This window comes from Protomyctophum parallelum (assembly GCF_964188405.1).
Source record: "Protomyctophum parallelum genome assembly, chromosome: 13".
Lineage (NCBI taxonomy): Eukaryota > Metazoa > Chordata > Actinopteri > Myctophiformes > Myctophidae > Protomyctophum > Protomyctophum parallelum.
Window position 1 is genome coordinate 23,519,258 of NC_139708.1, and position 18,750 is coordinate 23,538,007.

Here is an 18,750-nt window from a genome sequence, read left to right on the forward strand (position 1 = left end):
AGTGGTCAATAAGCAAACCATCACTGCAATTTATTCTAGCTTATCGTGTGGTGGGTGATATTATTTTCGAAACGCGTCTTTCTTTAGGCTACTAGTAGTGAGTGACATCATCATTGTACTGTTCTGTAGAATACATTTTCTTTCCTATATATTTATATATATATTATTTATAGAATATATGATTTTCGGTCTGTGTCTGTGTCGTGTCCGTGGACACATTGAGTGACTGAAGGGAGTTTTTGTCTGTCTGTCTCTCTCTCTCTCTCTCTCTCTCTCTCTCTCTCTCTCTCTCTCTCTCTCTCTGCCCAGCATCTCCGCTCCGACCCTCGAAGAGGACAGCGGGCATTACGACCGACGTAGGGTCCAGGAGGAGGGAGGGGTCCGTCCGTCCAGTGCAGGCAGGGAACCCGAAAGGCTCCGATCGAGCCGCCCGCTGCTGAATGGAGTCTGGCTGCATCCACACAGCAATGGCTATGGGCTTGACATCGAAAAAGGCATCAACTCGGAGCGTCGGTGTGGAGCGGAAAAATCTCATCACGGTTTGCAGGTATGTAGCCTATCATCACAATATGCAGCCCATCTCTGCGGGTGACACGACATTGACATTTTACAAATACCTTTCCTTGCCGGCTTCATTCATGGTCTTCTGTGTCAGAGATTGCCCAAGAAAACACCAGGACAGTAGTATGATTACGGTTAAAAAAGGGGGGGAAAAGATATAGGCCTAATTTAAAAATAAATGCTTTATTCAAAGCTAAATCACCATCGTTATTAAGAGGGGATGGAGGCAGGCGGCTCAGCCTGGCCCTGGCAGGTGCGTTTTCACCTTCAGGTAACCGTACCCCGGACATGATATGATGACATGACATGACATGGCACCGTTCTGTTTAAATCAATCATGTTCATTCTGAATCTGAACTATAGCCTAGCCCTAGGAGTATATAACACCGGCCGTCTATCATAATATCTCCGCGGTATAATGGCAGTATAAATGTATAATATAGGCCAGTTTCTTCTTCCATCACCAAAGTGACACTGTAATGATCAGGGCCTGTTTGGGACAAGGACATTCGGAGGCTTTGACTATAATATGCTCCTTTAGCAGACTGTGATGCTAGAATTTGAATGTGGAGGAAGCTATTATTGATCATAGCAGAATGTTTGTTGACACTGTACTCACTGTAGGCTGCTGTCATTTAGCTTTAAGAATAAATTATGTCACATGGTAGCCTGAGAGTCTGGGCCTCTATTTTTATCATCAGACTTACACAGGAATGAACTATTGTTGGGGAAAATACCTTTATTTAATTAGGCAAACCTTACCTGTCGTGTCTTTATCTACTTCTCTGTATTATTTGCAATTGAATAGTTGACTCGTGCTTAGACTGAGCCTTATAGTTAATATGTAGTATATGGTTCATGTTCATGGTTGAATTCTGTCCTTAAGTGTATCATGTGTCAATACTGAGTAGCCTATTGAGTATTCTCATTGGTTTGATAATTGTCTGAAGTGAATGTGCAGCATTTGTTGTGGAAAATAAAACAAACTCAAAACACTACAAAATATTCAGACTCGGAAATAGACACACAATCAAGCAAGTGTTTTATTACAGTATACCTTTCTGTCAAAGGTTCATCTCTTAGTGACACACATACATTGTAACTGAACATATATAGCATCACACAGTGCATGCTTCAAAATAAAGAAAGTTCTCACAACAACAGACTTAAGACGGCAACAAAGATTAGCAAGAGCACACAAAGACGACTGTTTGTATTTGGCCTTATTCCAGTGACTGACCAGGCTAAAACCATTTTAATCCAAACATTTAAAGACGAAGGACAGAGGACAAGAGAGACTGAAATAAATTCCAACAAGTAATGCTCATTACACAATAGTCCCACCACACCCCCATATTTCCTAATGGAAGACATGACATTGATTAGGTACAGTTTGGAAGGCACTTCTTCCAGGCTTTGAATATTTGATCAAATATCTGTATCACTGTCAGCCAGGGCTGCAGATCTGTCGACGATGGCATTGTTTCTAGAAAAGGCCATCAGGTAGCCTACTACATCAAAATGACTTTTGTATTTCTCATATATTCTGGTGACAGTCGATGGCATTCAAGTAGTTAAAGGTTGAGTGTGACCTCAGGTTTTACTGCAGAGATACTGTGTAGGCTACTTGCTGTCACTTCTGGCTGTGCATTGTGTCATGCTAAATTGCTGTGTCCCAGCTATCATGTTTGTGGAGATCAGCAGGGCAACGTTGCTTCTATGCAATGCAACGACACCATATACAGCCTTGTTTCTGCTGACAGAGATGCAGCTACTTTCAGATCCTTAACCTCGCTAAAAAGCTCACATTAGTGCTCAGTTAGAACAGTTCAAGCTCTTTTTTTTTCGAAATACACGTGCGTATATATAAAGTTTAACATCTGTTCCTTTACTATTACATCATACACATTTAACATACAATCAACACACACAGAGATTAACATTTTCTCAAATCCCTTTTACAGTTCATTTGATGATCTCATATCATTTTTTGGGACTTAAAATGTTTGCTTGTTTGTTTGGGGTTATGCAACTTTGATCCATATAGGCTTAATACAAGAATCTTTTGTATTGTAATAAAATGTTCGTTCAATGTTATATCTCATGGGAGGGGGGTCCTAACAAACATAAATGAGCTTTATAGTCCCATTGAGAGTTCACCATTATGTATATTCAAAGTTATTTTAACATTTTTACCAGTTCTGGCATAGTGTACTGTTTCTAGGCTCCTTTTGATATCATGTCAGAGGGTTTCAAGGCCCTATTTACTTCATTTATGATGAGACATACATATACAGCAATAGACATTTGTTTTTATAATAAAGGAAAACCTGCTGAACAGTTTTAACACCATGGGAAACATTTTCTACTTTAGGTTTATGTCATGATTTAGGCTTGATGCATTCGGTTTAAACAAAATGAAATTAGAACTCAAATGTGCATCTTTGCCAAGAAAGTGATAACAGTTTGACTTTGATGATCTCACATATTGTTGCATTGTTGCTCTGGGTATCAGATTTAGTCTAACACTGGCTCTCAGAGCCAAGATGCTGTAATTGTTTAAGAATTTACATAAAATTACTCTGGTGTATTGAAAAAGCCTACTGTAAACCAGGGAAATCAGCAGTCACAAGTTTCTTTTTTTCAGGCCATATGATGTAATGTATAGGCCTAATATTTACTGTTTTTCAATTTTTTGTTTTTCATTATTCTTGCTAAGGGCTCACATGCCGAGGTCCAAGACTGGATGAACATTGTTGTTGTCGACACAGGGAACCTAAAGGAAACATAGACAAAATTGATGAGACTTTAGAGATGTTCTAGATTTTCTCACTATTTCTTCCTGCAAACAAAGGGAAGATGGGAAAAGGAAGGAAGGAATGTTGGTGTGTTGCATTCTGCCTGAGGTTGAAGTCGTCATAATCCTAATTTATATTTATAATTTATACTATACGTACAACTAAATATAAATTTGCCATTAGGTGTGGCTCAACAATATTTCAGGTGCAAAGTGCTATGTGTAAAACATTCTCTGATTTTACTACACAAAAGCAGGGCTTGTCTTGAACTTGTCTTGAACAGCATAATTTCATAAAGATTTGCGTAATTTTTGTCTTAGTTGTCTTTTCTTTTTTTGTCATTTGTTCCTTGTAAAGAAACATCTCCAATCCTTCCATATTGTAATAATTCACAGTGGCATACTGTCGTCTTTCATGTTACTCCCCCTTTTAAATACAAACATATATCTGCACTCAGTTCTCCCCATTCAGAACCCTTTTTCCTATCTTGCGCACTGATCCATTCTCACATACTCTGACCATAAAACACTTTGCCTGGACTCTCATTCACAGGGGGAGAGGAAAGGAGACACACCCTCCTTCAACTATATCATATTTCAGTGTGTTTGGATATATGCCCAGAAATCATAAGCATTAATCCCATTAAACATTTCCATCACAACACAGGGGAAACTCCTTGTCTATACTCGTGCTGTCTGGATGGAGAATGCTGATCCAGTACAGGACTGGGCCTCTCCACCACAGTCCAGGTTGATAAAAAACAAGCAAACCCTCATGGGGTGACACAAGTCTGTGGCCATGGAGAAGTCCGCCTGTGTCAGCTGTTCCACGACTAAGCAAAGAGAGGCAGGAAGAGGAAGAAAGGGAATGAGAGAGAGAGAGAAAGAAAGAAAGGAGTCAAGGATGGGCTCATGGGGAAATGTGGAAAAAGTAATAAAACCGAACACTTGATGAGTTAATTAAAGGCTTGATCTGCTTGGCATAGCTGCTGACACAGTATGGTCCATTTAGAGTAGACCAAATGAACACTTCAGATTTTTTACTGTGCAGGTGAATTATTGTAGGCTATAGATGTTGTTGCTGATCAAACAGAGCTGTGTAAGTAAGTACAGTAGAAGAACAAGAGGGCGTTTGAAGAGAGTTGAGAGTGGGCCTGGCTGGGATCCAGGGTGAGTGAGAGGGGGCACAAAAGACGCTTGTCATAATGCCTTGCAGTTGTTTTTCAGTGTCAAATCGTACCAAGTGCATGTTGCTGTGGCAGTCTATCGATTTGCATTTTGAGGCATGCCAGTGATTCCTACTTGTTAACTCCCCTTCACACCAAAATACCGTGGTCCACTTCTAATCATTTCAATGTAACATCAGCTTTTGTTACATGAATTGCATCAGCACAAATAATAATGTCTTAATACCAATGATGTCGTAATGTCAGTCAGAGTGAGACTATCCTCATGATGTCATACTACATTTTGACACTTTTCTGTAACAGAATCTTGAAGTCCAGCAAACAAACTGCTAAATGGACAGAGTCAGCCGTAGGTGGCCACACCCCTGAACTATTTGTACTTTACTAGACAAGTTATTTTGACTGATGAAGTGTAGCCTACTGCATGTATGGCGACTTTGGGTACCCAGAAAAGCGCAATATAAATCGTATATATTATTATTATTAAAGCAGAGTCTATGGAGAGCAGTATCTATCTACTGGGAGGCATCCTATCTAGAAAAACTACAAGTGTAGCATCCTGTACCTATGTATGACCACCACCCAAGAGGACTGTCCTACATGGGTTTCGTATAGTACATTTCTTGATAGAATTATGATGCTACTGACCTGCTTCCTCGATAAATCCTGCATGATCAAAAAATTAAAAGTTCCGGAAACAAATGTAATCCAGTTTTTGAAGTAACTTTCGATAAACCCTCTGAAAAGGTTGCCATGGCGTCTGTATGTTCCCTGTGATGGTGTTGTTCTGTTTTGTCTTTTTGTGTCGTGGAGGTAACTGCCAGTCCCCTCGCCCGTCGACGCCTATAGAGGACGTCTAGAGGGTTTTGCGTTTGGGAAAGAACTTCAAGGCTTTCCGAAATGAAGTGGTTGTCGTGCCCCTGCTGAACGAGGCACCCCCGAGGTTGAACTTGGTCTTGGCACTGACAAAGGTCTGGCTGCCCAGGGACGTGGTCTTCCTGCCCCGGGTGATGAAGGAGTCTCCCATGGCATATGTCGCCTTTGCCCTCTTTATTGTGCTGCTGCCCATGGAGATGGCTGTCTTCCCCTCGGTGATGCTGGTGTTGCCCATTGTGGCGAAGAAGATCGTCTTCCTGACCCGGCGGCTGAGACGGTTGTTTTTTCTGGGGTTCACTCGGCACAGCGCATCGGCATCGCACACTCATGCAGCACACCCTGCTCTGCGAGCCCTTGGGGTGTGATAGTAACAGCAGCTCTACGTTCCAGACCAGACCAGAAATGCTAAGCGCGGAGAGAGCTACCCACCGTGTCACATAATACTGTCGTTGAGCTGGAAAACGTGGGCTCTGGAAGGCCACATACCACCACATGTGTCCCTGTGAATGGACAGAGGCAGCCGTAGGTGGCCACAGCCTATCTGGGGGGGGACCAGGACAGTGGAACGATTGTCCCCGTCACCACGACGACATTGGACAGCTGAAGGAGACATTGTTGCAACAGGGGACAATCTGTGGTGACATCACTTTCATCCGAACCATTGTTCCCTATGGCACCTAGTTGTAAGACATTGCTACTGTGAAAAATGCCATATAGCATTCTTAAAATGACATGCATGGGTAAGACATGGAAAATGGAAGGTGGTATGTGTTCATATTTCTCATATATAGCTGAGCTTTTATAGTTCACCCTTATTATTTTCATATCTTTGCTTTCCTTTGAAATATGGGTGTGGCTCAGTGTTTTTCGTTTGAGATTTGTATATTTAATTGTATGTATATTTAATTGAGTCTATATTTTCTTCCACCTTTTGATCACATTAATATATCTAAAAAGTCAAAGTTGTTTAATAACTAAAATAATCAAGCCAAGCAATGTTTAAGCATTGTTACTTTTATATGCACCAGTCAGTCTTCCTCCTAAAGACATATTTTCCAAATGATTTTGCTGTTGAACACACCGCATAGTTATTTGAAATGCATGCAGACAGAGATATAGACCGGTATTAAAAACATGCAAAATGAAACATGCTTTAGCGCCGAAGTACTGAATGAACAATATGGGGTGAGAATCGTAGGAGAACAGTGCTGATGGCATGCTCTCTTGTGTCTCCACATACAGTACATCACACACACACACACACACACACACACACACACACACACACACACACACACACACACACACACACACACACACACACACACACACACACAGCTCTGTCACACTTCCCCTCCCTGCCAGCAAATCCTCATCTCATTACTGGCATCATTTGAATAATGATCAAAGCAAGGCTGTGGAAAATCTTTCTCATTTGAATGCAAGCCCATTAAGCTCGCAACTCATTTTGCACTCGCACACATTGTTGGATATACACCTTTTCAAAAGTGACAAATTCATTAAACATTGGTTTATTTGAAAAGCAACTCCTGATTCACTGACCTGCTAAAACGGACACGATAGATATCCCCCAGTTTTGAGTGTGTACACAGTATTCACGTGTGGAAATTCCAGTAGAGGTTGCTGTGAGTTTCTGTTCCCCTTGTGAGGGTGGTTTTGACCACCGACACGGACTTGGTTCCATGGGTGAAGGTCACGGTTGTGATAGAGCTTGTGTTCTCGCCTCGTGTGACAGAGGTTTTGCCCACCGCTAAAGTAATGTTGCCCAAGGTTATAGTGGTCCTGCTCCAGGAGATCGAAGATTTACCCCAGGAGAATGCGTACTTAGTCTTCAGGATCAAAACCCTGCCTTTAGTGAAGGATGTCTTACTCGACAAGTATGTGGTTTTCCACTCATCGTTAGTGTCTGTTTTCGACTGCTTTTCCAATTTTGGTGTTTTAGACCTGGTCCCTGGAGTTCTGTCCATCGATCGATCTAGGTGGTTCTGCGCTTGGACATCAACGCTTTGCGGAAAGAGGTGGTGGTGCTTCCTCGAGTGAAGCTGGCTCGTCCCAAAGCTACAGTCGTCTTTTCTCTCTGAATGGTGGAATCTCCCATGGAGGTTTTGGTCACTCCCCTGAAGATGGAGGAGTTGCCCAAGGAAACGAGAGTCTTTCCCCTGGCAATAGAGGTTTTACCTACGGCCAGGGCAGTCTTGCCCTCAGTAATACTAGTGTTGCCCATCGAACCGGAGGCAGTGAGCCCTGGTCCGTGCCTCTTAGCAAGCACACCGCATAGCCTCCTGCCTCTAGTACAGCAGGGTAAGGTCAAAAGCCAAACTAAAGCGGTGGCACAAACTGCCCTAAATAGATCAGACCATCGTATAGAGGAGGGGGAGGGAGTATTTCATCATTCTTTGATTATGGTCGGTCCTCCTTTGAGGGACCCAAAGTGACCTGGAAGCCCGAGTGGACAAAGGCTGCAGCGCCGCTGACCGTGTCATCTGCCACTGGAAGAGACAGGGTGTTAATTGTATGGTTGTCATGGTAACACTGCCAAAGAACTGAAGGGTTACATTGTGCAGTCGCACAATCGCGGTGACCTCAGTAGCATCAGATGGCGCGTCTCCCAAAAACCTTACTTCTCGCTATTGTTCTGACCTTCAAATACAGTAGTACATTTGTCTTGGATGTTGGAGCCTGCACTACACTTTATTTGTACACATTGTATTGCCGCTCTCAGTCTCAACACGTCAAAAGTCAATTTCCTTCACATGACTATAGTACAAAAATATTCGAGTTGCTAAAGTGATGTTTTCTCAAGTCCTCTTTTTCTGTACTTGTCCAGATTCTCTGTGAAGACTCTCCTAGAGAAGTACACTGCAGAGCCTATAGATGACTCGTCTGAGGAGTTTATCAACTTTGCTGCCATATTAGAACACATCCTCAGCCACCGCTTCAAAGGTAACACAACAGGTAACATACAATGCTCTGATGAAGGCTCTTAGCCGAAACACGTACGCGTTCGTTTATTGATGTGCGCCAATACAAAAGGTGGAAATGTGAGTACTTTATATTCCATTGATTAGGTAGCTGATCAAAACCAACTGCTTTGAATGTGTGACGAATGGCGATAAAGTTGAAGAACAAGCAATATCTAAGATATCACTTTATAAAATTGTGCAATGCTGTGTGAAACGTAATTATATTATTACCAGCAGAGTTGAATTGGGCTTATGTTTTACTCTTCTTCTTTTTGTCTGTACATTTGTCTGTTTGAAGGATATTTCCAAAATATATAAACTAATTGGCATGACACCTTTTGGAATGGTTTGCCATAGGGAAAAGAAGAACAGTACCGTATGAACTCTTCATAATTATTGGCCAAAAGGTGATGTGGCAGGGGAGGGTGAGGCTTCTCATTAAAAGCTGTGTAACTTCCAAAGATGTCATGTTTCATGAGCCGTTGAAGAAAGTTTTCTCATTTGGCAAAGAAGAACTCATGGGATGAAGAACTCATGGGACTCCTTAAAGGAGTGTAACATGCAGCACGGCCTATAAAAAGGTGCATCATTTATTATCCGACAACATAACCCATTTTTTACTTATCTTCATATAATTGGTCCTCTCTGATGCGCACGATAAAATTGTATTATTTTTGAGGGGCGCCAGCCCCTCCTATACACAGGTTTAATTGTTGTCTTTAGTTCAATGTTTGTTTCGAAAACGCCATTGACAATGAAGAGAAAATGTACGTCATCTTGTCCCTAACACAAACATTAACAATGAAGAGAATTTAATGTTTGTTTTGACACTGTTTGTTTTACATCATCATTACACGTAAAACATACCTGTATGTATTAAGTTTGAGTCGTTGTATTATAGAGAATTCCCTCCCCGATGTTGTAAGATGATAAGAGCGCCCCTCAATTCACACAGGTGTGATTCTTTTTCTTTTATTAAGACAAGAACAATGGCGTCCATTATAGGATGCTAACTTTCCAGGAATAGAAAAGCCAGCAATTTCTACTAGCTTGGGTTCCCCATCGATGATGTCACTGGTAGGTGGGGTTTCTGAGCTGTAGAGACAGCCCTCCTCTGAGACACAGACCGAGTAGACAACCATGGTGACATTTAACAGCATTAGTATGGACCAATTATATATGAAGATAGGTTGAAAATGTCTGAAGTCGTCTTTTAATGGATTCACGTAACACCACAACATTGTCAGGACATTATACTGTATGTCGCAGACAGAGCAAGCAGAGAACTGGTTAAATATTCACTGCACTTGTTGCCCTCCCCAGGCCACACCCGCTTCCATTTGTTTTAGGTCTCCACTCTACTGAGCACATTTATCTTGTTCAATAGATGTTCTTTTCTGACAACAGACAGCTAATCATATCCATAATCTCTACACTATACAGTGTCTCTACATTGAGCTGTACTATATTCTATATGTGCATGTTAACTGTGTGGACTACTGTAGGAGCAGGTACAGTATGAGTCATCACTGTGTTTAAACCTTGGACCAGGTTCAGGAAGCTGGTTCAGCTCAGATGGCCAGCGCAGTTTTTGGGAATACATCCGGCTAGCATGCAGCAAGGTGCAGAACAACTGCATCGCCAGCATAGAAAACATTGAGAACATCAGCACATCACGAGCCAAGGCAAGGATGCTGTGTGTGTGTGTGTGTGTGTGTGTGTGTGTGTGTGTGTGTGTGTGTGTGTGTGTGTGTGTGTGTGTGTGTGTGTGTGTGTGTGTGTGTGTGTGTGTGTGTGTGTGTGTGTGTGTGTGTGTGTGTGTGTGTGTGTGTGTGTGTGTGTGTGTGCGCGTGTGCGTGTGTGTGGCTGCGTGCATGCCTTTGTGTGTTTGAGTGGGACAGAGAGATGGGTGGGGCATAGAGAGATAGAGAAATCCCTCTGTTCCTACTCACTACTTTCTCAATCTGTGGCTCTGTGCGCCCCATTCTCTGCCCACTCTCTAGGGCCGGGCATGGATTCGAGTTGCCCTAATGGAGAAGCGCCTGTCAGAATATGTGGCTACAGCCCTGAGAGACACTCGAACAACCAGGTCAGATTGACCACAGCAACGTTTAATAAATGATATGCTGTTTATTGAAAATATATCAACATTTCCAATTTGAATGTATTCAGTATCTTTCTTATATTGAGTGCAGTCGAACTGAAACCTCACACTAGTACTTAGTGACACTGACAGCTATTCATGCGGCAGGAGGTTCTATGATGACGGTGCCATAATGCTGAGAGAAGAGGCTACAGTTCTGACAGGAATGCTCATTGGGCTCAGCGCTATTGACTTCAGGTGAAAACCCATTTAGTACTTCAGAGCAGTTCTTACCCTTTGAACCCAGCTTTATAAGAAATGTAGCACGTTTTACACAATGTAGTTACCATAAATCCCCAATTCCCCAAATGTCAATTTTGAGTGATGACACACACACAAACGCACGCACGCATGCACACACACACAAGCACCCCCCCCCCACACACACACACTTTCCACTAATGTTCTTACAAAGTTTTTTTCTCTTATATTAAAGATTGGCATAATAATATCTTTCTCTGTGCAGTTTTTGCCTGAAGGGGGAGGTACTGGATGGCAAATCTCCAGCTGTGATCGACTTTACACCTTACCTGAAGTTCACCCAGAGGTGAGACAGACCCAGCTGAATTATTTTAAACAACCATAAGGACAACCATTAGCTGTGTTTGTCTGTGTGTACCATACATGTGATGACATGTGATTGATGTTGTAACACTCTCTCATGTGTCCATGGTGTGAAGCTACGACTACCTGAGTGACGAGGAGGACAGACGCAGTGTGGACAGCAGTAACAGTGAAGAGAGCGTCCCAGAGCATCCCTACATCCCCCTGGTCACCGACGAAGAAAGCTGGAGCAACAAGTGTCGCAAGATGGAGCAGAGATTTAAGATTGTCTACGCCCAGAAGGTGACGACTAAAGACCAGTTGAAAATGTCTTATATACATGATGATGGAAAGTGAAGGGGTGGCGCTAATTGTACAATCGGTTGTCGCAGGAACACACTATCTGATCTAGTTAGTCTCCCTGCAGAACAAACACCTGCCCCTGACCAACCTGTAGGTGTTGGTACCCCCGGCCAAGTAGGATTCAAACCCCTAGGGCTCCATTTTCGTCAACCCCAAAAACCCCTTATCCCTGAACTTCTTTGCCTTTTTTCCTATTTTGCAAAACATTTTTGAATAGTTAAAATGGCCAGTCTACAAGCTCACAACGTGTCAATGTAGATTGGCTATTTGAACTATTCAAAAATGTTTTTCAAAATAGGCAAAAAAGGCAAAGAAGTTTAGGCATATGGGGTTTAGCGGTGACGAAAATGGAGCCCCTAGTCTCTGCGGTGCTGAACAGGAACTTTAATAAGTTACATGCATTTGTAACCATTGTGAAAGGCATAATAATACTGTACTCTCAAGGAAATTGGGAGACATTACAGTATTCTGCTTCTGTATCATAGAAACTATACACCATTTGTACCACCATAACGTGTCCACAATCACAGTGTTTGTATTGTTTCTATCTTAAATTGACGTTTGTCCGTCAGACTGACCCTATCTACCTTTGTGTTGTGGTGCAGGGTTACCTGGAGGAGCTGGTGCGTCTACGGGAGTCCCAGCTGAAGAACGTGGAGTCAGAGAACAAGCGCCTGAGAACCATGGTGGACGAGCTGACAGCTCAGAGCCACCAGGAGAAGAAGGAGCTTGAGGCTGTTGTCCTGGAGCTACAAGCACAACTGTAATTGTCTCCACCAGGCCACGCACGCACGCACACACACACACACACACACACACCCACACACACACACACACACACGCTCAGGCACTGTAACCACTGTAACCACACCAAAGGGTCGAGACGGTTTTAGCGTTGTCCGGTGTGATATGTCTTGTTGCACGTTGACACACGTCGTCCTACAAAGTGATTCAACGCATGGAATTTAATGGCCCAAACCACACCAAAGGGTCACCAAGCAACTCCTTGCAACCGTTTGGACCCAAGGAGTTGAATGGCGACCCTTTGGTGTGGTTAGGGCTTAAATTAATGATTAATTTAAAATGCATGTTATTTTGGAATGGATGTCATGTAGTAAATTAATGTGTTTTCCTGTGGGCTTCCATCAGATCATCCCTCATCCCCTGCGATTCTGCTCATCTGGCTAAGGACCTCTCCATCCCCCTGGTCAACCAGTGGTCTACCATTAAAAACAACCAGAGTGATGTCAAGTTATTCCGCAGGTAAACCTTGGTGCGATTGTTTCTCTTACACAACACTAAGATAGATGAATAGTGAATGTAATGTGTTTTATTTTAAATAATTTGTTCACATAGTTCTATGACATGTAGAATTAGATTAGAGTCAGTATCACTGCACAACCAGGGCATGATGAAATGGACTTGTTATGCTCCATACAGGGACACAATTCAATTCAATTCAAAGGAGCTTTATTGACATGAGAAAACAAACGTTTACATTGCCAAAGCAAGTGTCACAAATACAATACAATAAAAACAGTTGAAAATGGGGAAAGTATATACAGTCAGTGGTGTACAGCATTTAACAGTGCTATGTCACATTGCATCGTTATATTAACCCATTGATGCCTGAGGCCGATTCTGGGAACGCCTTCTAGGGCCTGACCTAAGGTTTCTGAAAACCTTCAAATTCTGATGATTTTTTTTTAATAGTTATGTTGCTGTCTTTATTTTATTTTATTTTATTTTATTTTTTATACATATTATTTATTATTATTATTATTATTTGTTTGCATACTTCTATTAGTCTTCTATTATGTCTATGTATATTTGTATGTGCCTTTTATTTCATATGGTGCAAGATACCGGGGTTGTGGCTCTTTCAGAGCGGGAACTCTGGGGGGAGGGGAGGGAAAAAAAGGGGGAAAAAAATGTTCGAAAAATGTTGTAAAATATTTTCGTGTGAACATTAATAAAAAAACGTTGATCAAAAAAAAATAGTTATGTTGCTACATGTATAGCAATAGCTGATGAGACACAGAGAGAGCGCCGGCATCAAGGGTAGAACAACGTATACGTTGCACCAGGCGTCAATGGGTTAAAGCAATAAGCCACCAGAGGTCTCAGGTCACCGGGTATTTTACAATGGCTGGTAGGCGTAGGCAGACCCGACGTGTAGCGGAGGGTCTTCTACCCTCTGGGGCCTCTGGGGCCTCGAATGGCTTATTGCTTTTCTAAAACGGTTACAAACATATAGTAATATTAACCTAATAAAGTATTAAATTCACAAAAGTAGCTACGCTTTGCGCCACCAGAGCGAGCCACATCACTTCCTTGTTTTGCTCGGCAAGTAGCCTATGTGACGGGAGAATAGTGCTTAATGTCTTTACGGGGCTGCCTGGAGCCACACATTCACAGTCATATGAGCCTGGGCGGTGCTTAGACGCCCGCATGGCATGGGTTTGTAAGGCAATCAAGTGCTCCCCTTCCCCAGTACAGCTACAGAAATGCGGAATCAGCTGGGAATTATATAAAGTGATTGAAGGTGTGGGTTATTGGTGAAATTTACAACGGTCACGTGATGGTAACCAGCCAATCAGAATCAAGTATTGGGACTAACATGTTATAACAGGGTATAAAGCTTTTTTTTAAACAAATTGCAGCAGCAGTCACTTTGGGACAAATGGCAGTATTCTTTTCTCAGGACTATTTAAATAGTATACAGGAAAAACTCAGATTTAAGATCTGTTTAAAGGTATATTCAGTGATTTCACTCAAAAAACCTTAGGTTTCGTTTTTGGCTGTGGGACCCAGCCTTTCGTCCAATCAGGATAGAGAGTCAAAAACGAAACCTAAGGTTTTTTGACCCCCAGGGGTTAACTGGGGACAGGAAGGAACTCCTTATATGGCCAGCACACTCTATAGTAGGGAGGATTATCACAACAAAACAAAGAAATAAGTGATATTTGAATTAAGTGAAATCACTGAATATACCTTTAAAGGTAGCAGCTCTGTTTACATGTGCAAGGTCCAGCGGTCTACTTGGTACAGATAGTAGTCCTTAGGGTGGTTGTATTCCATTGGCTATCCTTCTTTTATCACAACAGTTCACAAATCTTGCTGCTGTGTTTGCACATTGTTGTATTTCTCCCAGGTATGGGAGTTTTTTTTTGTCATTGGTCATAGTTTCAAACGCATGTTGTGTGTGTGTGTGTGTGTGTGTGTGTGTGTGTGTGTGTGTAAGCTGTGGGAAGTATGTGTCTCTGATGTCTTGGTATAGTGGGCAGGTGGTTAGAAAGTGTAGCTCTGTTTCCACCACATTTTGTGTGCAGTGGGTGCATATAGTCTGTCTTCCCTTTGGGAGCGGGGTCTGTCTATTGCAAGGCTGTGTTCACTGAGTCTGTACCTAGTCAATGTTTTCCTAAATTGTTAGTGATAGATAGCATTCCATTTAGCTTTGGTTTGGTTCTCTTTCCAGTATGCCAGGTAGCTTTCTTTTTGTTTTCTTATAATCTGGTTGAGTCCAATGGGTTTCCGTCTGGTGGTTGTGCTTAAGTTTGTGTATATAGTCCCTGGACCATGGCCTCACTAACACTGTTGCAACATGCATACAATATTTGTCTTGTGTCTTGTCCGTGTTTAATGGCCGCCCAAATGCTTTTCCAATGGAAGTTACATGGTTTGACAAAATATTTGTGTTTGATGCGGGGGAGGGGGCACAACACAGCCATGAAACAAAAATGTTTTGTCAAACCATGTGACTTCCATTGGAAATGCATTGGGGGTGGCCATTAAACACGGACAAGACACAAGACAAATGTTGTCTGCATGTTGCAACAGTGTGAGTGAGGACTAAGGGGGCATCCCTGTAGGTTCTCTCCGTAATTGAGGGCTATGTTATGGAGCGTGTCTGGGTTACTTTCTTTTAGGTGGTCATGAAATGTAAGTGCTCTTTTCTTTATTTTGATGATGAGTGTGTATCTCCCTAATTCTGCCCTGCAAGCATTGTTTGTTGTTTTCCGTTGGGTGCGGAGGATGGATTTGCAGATCTCACAACCATAGAGGGAGATGGGTTCTATAACATGGGGATGTCTATCTTAACATTCCTTTTCTCTCAGGTCGTTCACAGCTTAACTATACGTAGACACCTAACTATACGTAGACACCAAAATACACAACCTTAATTAGATCAAAACTGAACAGACAGCACAAGTTGCACTATAAGCAAGTAATGCTAATAGTGACAAAATGAGTACAGACATTGTTCAACAAACATATGTACATTCAGGAGGAGTTTCCACAGTTTGGAACAGCTGTCTGCCGATATCAGCCTGAACTCAGACTCCCAAAAGACAGATGGGAAACAGAACGGAGACGCTGCCTGGTCCTCAGCAGGTATGAAATCTTTGAGAATACTTATAAATTATGATACAGTTTATTCATGCGTTTACAGCATGTACAGTACATATGTCCAGACCGTGATGCAGTGTCAAAACAACACACAGATGCCATCTGTATTTCGTGGACTGAAACAAACTCCCCAACACAACACCAACACATACTGTACACATCATTCAGAGGTATTCACACAACCACGTGTACAGTACATACGCACACATACAAAGGCATGCTTGAGGCCTGTGTGTGGAGTGTATTTGTGTGGGAGTTTCAAGTTATGCTGGACTCAAACTCCATTCAACGAGACAAGGTTTTATTGTACAATTTACAATTACAGTTTGGGCATTTAGCAGTTGATCTTATCCAGAGCGAGCAAGGAAAATAAGTAAATAGAGTGAAAAGAAAATAATGTAATGCTAAAAGTAACTAGGATACCAGGAAAACATCAAACCTAGCAACTGTCTAAACTGCATGCTACAGTAAATATTATAGCCTACTCTTAATCTACATAACATCTGCATAGTTATATTTCTTCCATTCTCTCCCTCCAGGAAAAGACTGTACCCCTTCAATGCTGGGCCTGTGTGGCTCTCTGGCATCTTTGCCAAGCTCCAAGTCCTTGGCTAGCCTCAAATCCAGCGAGTGCTTGGTCAATATTAGCACCGACCCCAGCCCTGCAATCTCTCCCAGCTAGGAGGTACAGAACAACAGTGCTATCAGCTGTGTCGAGACCACAGCCAAGCTAAAGCATAATTTATACTCTGTCGTACACCATCACTTTCAAGTGAATAAAACGCAATGCCATGGTCGTACAACGAAGCATAAATTAGGCTTAAGAGCCAGCCTCAACCCCCCACTGGCCTGTCTGCCTGGCGATGCTGCACTGACCGTGACTAAACCACCTAGCTATAGCCATTGCTTTGTATCATTATCAGTTCCTGTCATCAAACTCAACTATGCTCTACATCCTAGTGGTACCATGAGAATAGAAGGCAATCTCCAATCAGTCACCACCTCTGGATTTTTCTTCAAATGGATGTAATATTTTGACAAAGCTCAAAGGATGCACATTCTTTGGTTTAGTGCTTGTTTTTTCTTTGGCAGACTTTGACTTCAGATGAAAAAGAAGAAATACATGCACATCCAAACTCTGGCTTGGGCAGGTGCCGAGTGAAAAATAAAACTGAGGAAAATGAACAAATGCTTGCACACTGCTGGGCTCCATTTGAAGGAGTGTATTAATTGCAACCTGAAAGTGCTGTGTGTGACATTTCGGGCTACACGCCCTTCATCAGACAGTCTGATGAAACGTCACGAAGCACTTTCCGGGTGCAATAAATACTTTTCTTCAAATGGAGCCCAGCACTGTGTGAGCATTTAGTTCATTTTACTTCAGAACATTCTAAACTAAAGCATCCATTTACCTACTGTATTTAAAGCCTTCTCCTACCCTGGTCCTTCTCTTAGTGTCTTCATTTACCTACTGTATTTAAAGCCTTCTCCTACCCTGGTCCTTCTCTTAGTGTCTCCATTCATCCCACTGCTTTGTTTGTGCGTCAGTGTGCCCTCGTTGTCGGCCTGTTTAATTATATTTCTTGTCAAAATGTGACCATTGCCATAGTTACGCGTCTTTGGATGCATACAGAAGCAGATCGATAATATAACAGTTGATGGTCATATTCACAGATTAGGATTGAGAAAGAGAGAGTTTAAGATTAAGAAAGACTGACTGTCCTTGTGTTAAATTGATACTGATGGTGAGTGTGAGTTTTATTAGAATAGCATTAAAGGCAAATTATGCTTCAGTGAAAAGGTGGCATGTGACAAGTCACTCTACACTTATAAGAGGCGTTTTTGTTTTGTTGTGTGACTGACTGAGGGGGGGGGGGGGGGGGGGGAGAAATCAAACATTACTGTATGTGTAAATCTGTGCAGGATTAATTTATTGATCTTATCAAATGTTATGCTTGGCACCTATAGAGGGTATGCGCGTGACATCATCATTATACCCGTAAGTTATGCGGGAACGCCTACTGAGTGGCAAAAAACTACTTTCTGGCCATGACTGCCCATACATCCAACAGAAAATGATTGCATTACAACGTTAAACTCACTTTGCCACTGGATTTGCCACTCACTTTATGCATGCGCAATACCCTCTATCTGGTTGAACTTTCCTGGATTTAGTTTTACGTGTACTTGTACAAATGTATTTTATTTGTTTTATGACCAATGTTTTTTGTTGCAATAAACGGCCTTTTTCTGTTCTATCTCTGACTCTGTGTGCAAGCTACAGATAGGGTATAGAAATGAATCAGTGAAAAAGGTATTTGCATAAACAAAACAACTGGAAAGTTTGCACTAGACTGGAGAGAACGACAACCACCTGGTAGATATGCCTGTGCTATGGCACCATCTTGTGGTATGTTGTTCACTTGAAATGTCTTAAATGCGTAGTTGGCAGAACTGTTCATTAACAAAAAATGGGTGCAATCATTTGCCAGAAATATAGACCAGTGGTTCTCAAAGTGTGGTCAGGGGACCTCCAGGGGTCCTTGAGGGTGTTCTAGGGGTCACCAGCAAAATTTGTTACAATGGCATCAAAATCAGTTTAACCACTTTCAATATATATATATTGGCTATTTGAAAATCTTGACATTTTTAAAAACATTTGAAATATTTAAAATACGAATCTGTGACCACGGGCAAATACCGGAATGCAGAACACTTACTAGAAATACAAACCATTTTCTATAAGTTCCAAAGTTGTATTAACACAGGCTCTCTACACATTTGAATAGAGTTTTGATAAATTATCTTAACTATACATGCTAGGATACATCCAGACAGAATAGTATTTTAAATTGTAGTCAGAGTTGCTATTGCATGTTCAGACGA

The 18,750-nt window shown here is 42.0% G+C and overlaps 1 protein-coding gene and 1 long non-coding RNA gene across 4 annotated transcripts; one reads left to right on the forward strand and one right to left on the reverse strand.

Moving 5' to 3' along the window:
* Positions 1 to 372: 372 nt before the first annotated feature.
* rundc3aa (RUN domain containing 3Aa) lies at positions 373 to 17,719 on the forward strand. Of its 3 annotated transcripts, none has more exons than XM_083780439.1 (11): positions 373 to 547; positions 8,270 to 8,397; positions 9,957 to 10,090; positions 10,409 to 10,494; positions 10,657 to 10,746; positions 11,015 to 11,095; positions 11,229 to 11,394; positions 12,060 to 12,217; positions 12,604 to 12,717; positions 15,743 to 15,849; positions 16,404 to 17,719. In XM_083780439.1, exons 1-11 carry the CDS (start codon positions 441 to 443, stop codon positions 16,544 to 16,546), a joined length of 1,314 nt encoding a protein of 437 aa, XP_083636565.1. In that variant the 5' UTR covers positions 373 to 440; the 3' UTR covers positions 16,547 to 17,719. The 3 variants fall into 3 exon arrangements, with proteins under 3 accessions (XP_083636565.1, XP_083636567.1, XP_083636566.1); XM_083780441.1 differs by having other exon boundaries at positions 8,270 to 8,385; XM_083780440.1 differs by lacking the exon at positions 373 to 547 and adding an exon at positions 6,989 to 7,319 and having other exon boundaries at positions 8,270 to 8,385.
* On the reverse strand, positions 1,587 to 5,991 carry LOC310869617. Its single transcript, XR_014570176.1, has 2 exons — positions 5,194 to 5,991; positions 1,587 to 3,337 (listed from the first exon to the last, which is right to left on the reverse strand). It is a non-coding gene; the product is annotated as an uncharacterized lncRNA (long non-coding RNA).
* Positions 17,720 to 18,750: the final 1,031 nt, after the last annotated feature.